We start from the raw sequence: 9,507 nt of genomic DNA on the forward strand, positions 1-9,507 counted from the left end.
TGACCGGATAAAGTTAGCTTTTGAAAATTTAATGACTAAGGGTTTTACCTATAGTAAGTGTAAAAACAGCGGTGGTGATGAGTTTAAATACTGTAGCGATATGTAGTGTGAGACAAAAAAAAAAGTGCACAACACTAAAAGTAAACAACTATCCAAAAATACCCTAAAATGTAATTTTAATCAAAACTTAAATGATTATTCAAGTAGTTTACCAAAAAAAAATGGAAACAAGTAGTTTTGTTTCCTCCCATTATCTCAATCCAAACATTATATAAATCCTAAAAGATCCTCACATAAAACCATAAAAAAAAAAAAACTCCTTTTTTGTTGTTGTTTAGACTAAAGATGTGTCTTTGTTGTAGAATATACATGCTTTGCATGTGCATCGTTATAGTGGCTTTGATATCGCTGTTACTAGGGATTGGGGGTAACAACGGGCTGCGCAAGCTCAAGGATGCATTCCATGCGGATTATTGCGATCCAAAAATCTCATCTTGTGGAAGGCCTTTCTTGGTTTATCCAGCTCCTCCTCCTTTCTAAACTCTATGCTTTTTAATTTCATACGATAAAGAGAAATAATGGGTGGGATTGTTTGTCTCTTTGATGGGGGATTACCAACTTTAATTCTATTGTTGCTTTGTAATGTGGTATGATGCTTATATTATAATAAAGATATGCTATTAATCTCTGTTGTCTTTTTCTTTTTGGTACTACAAATCTCAACCATCTTCAAGATTTTGGTTGGCCTTCACACCTCCAACTCCATTATCCATGCTCAGTTTTGATGGATTAACTCTATTTGTTTAAACAACCAATACTGTATTAATCTTATTTCTCTTTAGATAACAATGCTACTCGTAATTTTCATGTAACAAAAATTGGGGACATTCTTGTCAGGATATTTCATACATTTTTAATGTCTTGTTTAGCTACTAGTGTAATAATATAAGGAAAATTTTGATTTATTATATATGTATTACAATAGTTAGACAAATGGTTAGTATAATTTTAAACTTGAAATTAGAAAGATGAGCAAAACTTCTATAAAAATTTAGACCTCTTTAAAATAAGTAAATTTTTTTTTCTCTTTGCTAAAAGTAAGTCACAAGAGTAGTTAAATATTACAAATTAAATTAGTTTATTGTAAACTTGTATAAACATATATTAAAACATGTGTTTTCAAGAGTGGTTAAATATATATTAAAACATGCATAATAATAATAATAATAATAATAATAATAATAATAATAATAATAATAATAATAATACTCACACAAAACATAGAATAATTGATAAAATACTTTCAAGTCGTACGAGGATTCAAGTGTTTTCAATTATTTCTCTAATGCAAAATATAAGAAGATGATCATTATCATCATTGTCATTAAATCTTAGAAAGAGGGTTCAATATGATTTCAATCCTTCTACTATGCTCACGTTTCAAATTTTAGTGTTGATACTTTAGTTTATCATGACTAGATTCTCTAATTTTAGAACATCATTAGTTAATTCAAATTGTTAGCATCATGAATTATTTTGATCAAAATGTTGATATATATATATATATATATATATATATATATATATATATATATATATATATATATAAATGTTAAACTAGTTTTATTTGATAAATTGTTTTGATATAACAAACAAAAATGTTTTTGTACAAAGAAATTATAAAGTTCAAAGTATAAAAGTCATTTCAAGACTTCCAAACATCTTAAAAAATGTTTTAAACATTTATAAAAAGTTTGGACAAAGTTCAAAAATGGTTTAAACTTTTTTTTAACTCAATTGAAACATTTTTAAATCAATTGAAAAATTGTTCCCTACAAAAAGTATGAGCACCTTTCATAAAGTATCAATACCTTTTTCAAGATCAATACCAATCTTGCTTACCAACTTGAAACAAATATTGAACAATCACAAAAAGTATCGATACCTATTGTATTTTTATCAATACCGTTTTTACATTCCGACTTGATGATTTTTCCAACAATTAAAAAAAGTATTGATACCTTTTACCAAGTATCGATAAAATGTTTTTAGTATCATTGTAAACTAACTTTAACGACTATTGAATCAAGCATTAAATGCTAATTGTATCGATACTCATAGAAAAAGTATCAATACCTTTTGTTGCAAGTGAATTTAATGATCTAGTATTTTCATCCCCAATGGCTTTATTCAATTCCTCAACAACCGCAATAGTTAGAAATCAACTAGAGGGTATAAATGCTAACTTCTAAAGGTTCTACCACGACAAGTGAGATTACAATAGATCAAGTCCTTCAAGATACATCAAAAACCCATTACCAATCACTTTGTGCTTCAATTCTTTATCTTCTTTCTTGTAAACACTTGTGAACATTCATTGTTTTTTCTATCCGCTCAAGTGTTTTCCTTGTATTTGTGCTTAATTAACAAACATTCTAATCTTGTAAGGATTATTTCTTTGTTTGCTTATTTGTTTCTCTTTGAGAGAGTTTGTATATTAAGATTTGGGTAGAAATCGTAAGGGAGTTGTAAGGTTAAACCTTGTCCTCAAAGGTTAACCAAAATTAGTGAATTTGAGAAAATCCTTAGTTGTGGAAAGCTAAGATAGTGGAGTAGGCAATTGAGACAGAACCACTATAAATCATTGTTTCATATTCTTTCATTGCTTCCACCAAATTTTTAAAAGGCCAGTTCACCCCCTTTTGACTATTTCTGGTGATCAATCGAGCTAACAATATATTAATATTATTAAATTCTTAATTGAGTTTTTATCATGAATTAATTAGACATAATTTTAATTATAAAATTTTGAAAATAATTTACAACAATACTACATACAAATTAAAAAGGTGCAAAGGTAAATTATATTTAAAAGACTTACTTAAAATTGCAACATTTTTTAACCTCTATTAGGGTTGGAAAATAGCATGGGAAAATCTGATTGCCCATAATGACTCAAATATATATATATATATACAAAACATATTTCATATACAAATACATAATTTGATATTATACTATCTCAAAACATATTATAAACATATATTTCAAAACGTAATTGAAGGCATAAGAGTACCAAAGCACAATTTGGTAATATATTTCTCCAAAATAATCATACTAGCATGCTTAATCTGATTTTCATAAACCATGTACAAAAGAATAATATAACATAAACATTGAAGGCTAATTTTTGAGAAATTAAACACGAAAGGAATGTAAAATTATTGAATCATCTGAATCTACATGGGAACAACTATTTTCACAAATCCTCTAATAAGCTTAAGTGCTAAAATTAACTATTGATTTGTCATTCCTTTGCCTTTTTTCCTCCTCTCTAGGGTTAGTTTCCCCAAATCTAAAACATAAGAGTTGTGCTTGAAAAAACAAAACATGGACTGTAAGACCACATAATTAAATAAATGCCCATTTAAAAGTTGTGAGTATTACAACTAAGCAAAATATTATAAATAAAATCAAAAGTAAATATGCGGTAGAAAAAGTGAAATTAGAAAATTGGGTCTTCATGCCCATATGATATAATCCTAGCAATGTGTTGTAGACTATATTGACTTCATGATTTCATAGGTCAACCTAGATGTTTCCCTCTCCACTAATTTGGTTCCCCTCTCCCCTCATGAAACTGTTAAGTATCCTTTATTCCTTCTTTATGCTATCCTAAATTTCCTTTTCTTTTATGATTAAAAATTTGAAAGCTGCTAGAAGTGGAGGTTAGTGATACCCTTTGATTATATATATCCTTTTAGGATTAATTGGGACTACTTTTTTCTACATTATATAAAACCTCTCAATTTTAAAGTTGTATGCAAAAGCAATAAAATAATAAGGGTAAACTATAAAAATAGTCACTTTTGTTTTCCTCATATTATATTTTAGTCACTTATATTTGAAATGTTATGTTTTAGTCACTTACGTTATCGTTTTGTTACGAAGCGATCACTCTACCGTTATGCTCTGTCACCTCCCTAACGGCGGTCCTATATGGTAGTCTAAATGAATTTTAAATATCAACTCGGATGTCCTACATGGCAATCCAAATTAAATTTATTTAATTAAAAACTTCTTTTCATCCCAACAACTGGACATCCTAGTTGGCATTTAAAACACATTTGGACTGCCACGTAAAATTGCCGTTAGGGAGGTACCGAAGTTTAATGATAGAGTGACCATTTCGTAACAATACAATAATGTAAGTGACTAAAACGTAACATTTCAAACATACGAGACAAATAAAAGTGACTATTTTTATAGTTTACCCAAATAATAATGATCTAACCTTTGATGATAACATTTAATTGATGTAGAATCAATTTACTCAAATAATTTTAATAAAATTTTAATAAAATTGACATGCTAGCTCATGCGTGCTTTTATGTATATTTCAGATAATTTTTCTAAAAATTTTATTTGTTATTTTTTAAAATTTGTTGAAATTTTAAATAATATTATTTTTTGAATTTTATTAAGTATATGCGGATTAAAATTTTAATTAAAAAATTCAATTTTATTAAGATTTAAAGATTAAGAATAAAAGTGGTGGGAAAAAGGATGAAAACCGAAGTGATAAAATAATAAAGATTAGATGTTAAATTTATGAGTTTGTTGCTAATATGAAGTAAAATGTTATGGAATGGACCACCAAAGAATCCTGCTTCATCGTCTTTCTTATTCCTCATTCTGTGAATTGGTTCCATCACCAAGTTGAGTAGACGTTAACGAAAGCTTGGCTCGACCTTCATTTCTCTTATGTGCAGAAGATAAGAGCAAATTGTCTATTCCTACACCTGCCTCATGATAATATATATAATCCATAATTTATACCTTGTACTTATCTCTGGTGAAAACGAAATGCATGAAAGCCATGTTATCTTTTGTGATTTTTTAATTTAATTCTAACGTATTTAAATATATTAATATTAAATTATTTTTTATTAGTGAAATGGGTTTTTTAATCCCCACAATCTCAATTAACCAATTCATGACTACCTATATTAAGACACAAGCACCATTCAAGTGGGGCAATGATGTGGGATTATTGTAGACCAATTCTTGAGGCCTCAAACATCCCTTGTTAATGGGAAAGATGGTGCTGTACTTCAAGCAGCTAATTCCTGCTTTACTCCTTTCTCCTTCATCTCTAAAAATTAGTGAATGAGCAAGACAGGCAAGGTTGAAAATAAAAGCCTAAAATTACAATGTTACAATAGTTCTCCATGCATTTTATAGACTGATTGATTTTATTGGCCTACAATAAGACCAACAAGTTCCAGAAACGAGAGGAAACCCAGACTTAACTTTTTTTTATACTTGAAATAAGCAATTGGGGGTGACACTGACACACCCCTATTACAACTATGAAGATCAATTATGTTTCAAATTAATGCAGCAGAGTCAAACATTAGGTTGTCGTGGCAATTTACTCGGGTTTCCGGCATGTAATGATAGCGAACTTGATCACACCCTTCTGGTACCCTTGGATCATCAATGGCATCACTAATGCACCTTTTATGGCTTTTAATCCTAATGATATCAACACACAATAAGAGCAACATCAACAACTCTCTCCTATTCTCCTATCAGCTTAGTTTTAAGAGTTATGAGCTATAAACATAGTTACCACTACGTAGCAGTGATATGAAGCCCTTCCAGGTAAATGCTGAGCGTATCACTGCCGGCCAAAATGGGGCAACACGCTCAGACCAATCAGCAGCCTTTATATCCTGCAATGTAGCATGTTATATCATCTCATCAGAACGTCATACAAGCATGTTGAACTCGAGAGAGGGTTTTAGCTATTTAACCAAGTAAAAGTAATTACCTGGAGAGATAGGGACTGAAGTAGTTTGACATAGTCAGAAGTAGAACACCACTCAGGTAAATAGTAAGCATTACATATCCTATTTAGCAACTTTTTCTCCCATGGCTCCAAATCCTCTTCTGAGGGACCAAGATCCCTATGGCACCATGTCACTATTATTATAGTGCCTCCAGGAGCTGCAACTCGTGCCAACTCATTAACAAACTGCCAGTGTTGGATGCAGGGAATAAATTAATAAACATATGGCGCCATTAAGCGAATTATAGCATGTATGCCAAAGTTCCATTAATCTCAACAAGTCAAACAAACTTGAAAGTTTAACAACAAAATGTAGCATATTAATTGGGATAAAACTAACCTTAGCTTTATCAGGCATGTGTTCTCCACTTTCCATAGACCAAACTAGATCAAACTGACCATCAGGGAATGGTTGCTTCAGAGCATCTGCAACTTGAAATGAAACCTGCAAATATGGCAGTGTGTTATAGCTATCTTTCTATCATCAAAACGAAACACTTGCAAAGATGAAAACATTTATGAAGTGATATGCCAGCTTGAAATGTAGAGAACTGAAGAGTTTTTCACATATGCCTTGTCTGCTAGTCCTTCATATTTAGCAAGAACATTAGCCCTTCCAGTTTGGACAGGGCTCAAAGTAATGCCTCGACATTCTGCTCCAAATTTCCTTGCTAAATATCTAGAGCTGCCTCCTATCCCACATCCGACATCAACTATTGTCTTGGGCTGCTTTGCTGGATCATCTGAATAAGCCAATTGAGAGGTAAAAAGCAATTGTTAGAAGATACTCTTCATTCAAAGGTACCGGCAAACAAGGAATCGGGGGCTGTTTGCATCTATAGATCAATTATCATATTTATAGTTAACGGCATTTTCTTGAAACATCATATTCTTTATTTTAATAAACACCATAGAAGAAAGATGAGAATTTTTGTGAATATGAGTTTGATTCTTGCCAATAATGAATATGGATTAGATCTATGCATCCTCTTGAACTCATGCTACTGCTAATCCATGCTAATGTTGTTTGAGTATACTTGTTTGCATGACGGGGAAAAATAGAGTGTATTGAAATGAAACAATTATGCTCAGGTAAAGAAACATAACTATAAAACTAATGAAATTATGTCAATTTCGGGTATCCGTTTAAGGCTAGCTTGAATGTCACTTTGAAGAAATTTTTTTTCTTAAAGGTAAGATTCCGTACAAAAAAAAAAAAATTCATCGTTAAAGATATTTTGCTCCTATTCAACCTTTCTTTTATTAATCATCAAAGAAAGAATGAACAAATAAAACATTAAAATACATCAAGTCATGCGTAAGGATATCAGATTATGTCAATTTCGGGTGTCAATTATGCTTCTTCTTTTTTCCGGTAGATTTAATCTCTATACTAATTTCTTTTAATAATCTTTATACTAAAATTTAATCATTTCTGGTCTTATACTTTGTAAAAATGTTAAACACAAAATTTGAAAAATAATTAAAAAGTATGTCAAAAAAGAATCATATGAAAACACACACAAAAGAAAAAACGTCAATCAAAATACACATTTGTTAAAAAGAAATTAAATTACTATACTAAAGAATGCAAAATAATAGATTAACCAAAGCATACCATGAACCTGACACAAAAATAAATACTTTAATTTAATTTAATTTTTTTTGGTGAAAAAAGAAACTTAACTAAAATAAACAACTAAAGTTAACATTCAACTACCCTGCCACTCCAACTACTTCCTGAGAGATGCTCAAAATCCAAAATATTGCTACTGGACGGGTCCCAACTATGAGCTGCTCTGTATTTAAATTTTATCATTAACAAATATATATATATAGAGAGAGAGATAATACACGAAAATAAAATACGATAAATAACTGAAACCCAATTTTGAAAAAAAGAAAAGAAAAGACGCAAACCTATTAAAATATGCATAAACTAAATTATTGATTTTATGTATTATAAATGGTATTGATTTTCAGTTATAGATATTATAAATTATAAAAAATCTGAAATGCCCTTATTCAATAACAGCATATTATTGTAGTATGGCTCGGCTGCCGACCACACCTATCCCAACGTTTTCCTTTTGGGTGGGGAGAAACGGATGGAAAGAGATAAGAAACGAAAGAAGATAAAAAATTGTTTTTTGGTTTCATGCTTGGAATGGAGAGTGAGAGAACCAAAAAATTTGTGTTTATGGTTTCATGCTTATTCAATAACAGCATACCTACAATAGGCCAATAATACATTTGTGTGTCTTTAAATGGAACCCATTTCAATTGTCATTTAGCTCTCACTTAAATTAAAGATAGCTTTTGTGGCAAGCTAAATTCAGGGCTTGAATAAATATAAGTATATTAATATTATTAATATTATGTTTAGGCTTGACTTAACTTATTGGATAAAAATACTTACCTTATAAAGTAAATTATATTATTTTGAAGATTTTTATTATTCTATATAAGAAATAATGGGTATCATAAGTTAATATTAATTAAATGTTTAGTGAAATATTTTGGATAAAATATTTGTATAGAGTTTTAAAGTATTATATTAAAATAATATTATAGATTTATTTTTAATATATTTTAAATTAAATAATATATAAAATAATAAATATAAAATATTATAAATTTAAAAATAAGTCGAGTTGAACTCAGTTCTTAAATGTTCAAATCTAAACTCGAGTTTAATTTTTTCCTCAAACCCTTCTATTTAACTTAATATTTTTAATTAAATCCTCTCAAATTTTACTTAAACCCTTAGAAATTTTACTTAAACCCTTCGGAAGGTCTTTTAACGAATATGCAAAAGTGGCACTAATTTCAAATAGTAATTTTAAATACAAACCTCAGCGCATAGACAAAATTGTAGAAACCTGAGCTGGCTTTCAACCACTGAATCCAGATTAATAGTTTGGGTTGAGCAGGTTTGGTTTCAAGTTGAATATTAGTGCTTTGTTATTCTTTATCCTTTGATTTTAATGGAATTTGACAAGTGGGTAGAAAAGAAAAGAAAACGAACCGGTTATTCCAGCGAAACGGAGCGATTCTTCGATCATTCGGATCTGGGCAGCTGGATGATCGGAGCCTGAAACATTGGAATCTGGATCGTAAAAACCATGATGCATATGGTCACCCCAAATGTCTTCCCAAAGCCCAGACGACTGGTCGTAGAACTCCGCTATCCCTTCCTGCAACGAGCACGCCCGATGCATGTGCGCATCGAGCGTGCTCGTTGCAGCAGTCTCGCCATGCGTCGTCATAAGTCTTGCCTGCCACGGAAAATACAAATAAGGGAATCGGAATGGGAATGGGAAGTTTGTAAGCAGATGTCACTTATTTATAATAATTTTTATCCACTTGAGTCATGGTGGTGGCTGCAGTTTTGTGATTGTGGGAGTGTATGAAGGGTAAAATAGAGAAAAATAATGGAATTGAAGTTTGCTTCCAATCAATGTCAATGTCATGGTTTTAAATAGAACCGGTCAGGTGAGGTGAGGTGAAGTGAATAATTTCAGTAAATATTTGCCCTACTTTGTCCCTTACTCTTTAAAATATTTTATTTTCCTTCTCACACACAATATATTTCTAGCATATGACATGGTTTTTTTTTTTTATTAATATTAATTCAATAAGAAATAATAAAG

General features: G+C 30.3%; 1 protein-coding gene across 2 annotated transcripts; it reads right to left on the reverse strand.

Annotated features, from left to right (window-relative positions):
• Positions 1–5,208: 5,208 nt before the first annotated feature.
• On the reverse strand, positions 5,209–9,233 carry LOC108463606 (probable tocopherol O-methyltransferase, chloroplastic). 2 transcript variants are annotated; one of them, XM_017763528.2, is made up of 6 exons: positions 8,883–9,233; positions 6,428–6,597; positions 6,195–6,299; positions 5,837–6,040; positions 5,636–5,738; positions 5,209–5,538 (listed from the first exon to the last, which is right to left on the reverse strand). In XM_017763528.2, the coding sequence occupies exons 1-6, from the start codon at positions 9,121–9,123 to the stop codon at positions 5,435–5,437; spliced, it is 927 nt and encodes a 308-aa protein (XP_017619017.1). In that variant the 5' UTR covers positions 9,124–9,233; the 3' UTR covers positions 5,209–5,434. The 2 variants fall into 2 exon arrangements, with proteins under 2 accessions (XP_017619017.1, XP_052880672.1); XM_053024712.1 differs by lacking the exon at positions 8,883–9,233 and adding an exon at positions 8,086–8,180.
• Positions 9,234–9,507: the final 274 nt, after the last annotated feature.

Source organism: Gossypium arboreum, chromosome 2 (genome assembly GCF_025698485.1).
Source record: "Gossypium arboreum isolate Shixiya-1 chromosome 2, ASM2569848v2, whole genome shotgun sequence".
Lineage (NCBI taxonomy): Eukaryota > Viridiplantae > Streptophyta > Magnoliopsida > Malvales > Malvaceae > Gossypium > Gossypium arboreum.

Excerpts from the sequence above, each read along its gene's own strand:
- LOC108463606 (XM_017763528.2), bottom strand. The coding sequence starts at position 9,123 with ATGACGACGCATGGCGAGACTGCTGCAACGAGCACGCTCGATGCGCAC. Across the intron at positions 6,598-8,882 it reads CCGTTTCGCTGGAATAACCG|ATGATCCAGCAAAGCAGCCC; the intron begins GTTCGTTTTCTT and ends TGGCTTATTCAG. Across the intron at positions 5,539-5,635 it reads CATATCACTGCTACGTAGTG|GATTAAAAGCCATAAAAGGT; the intron begins GTAACTATGTTT and ends TGATATCATTAG.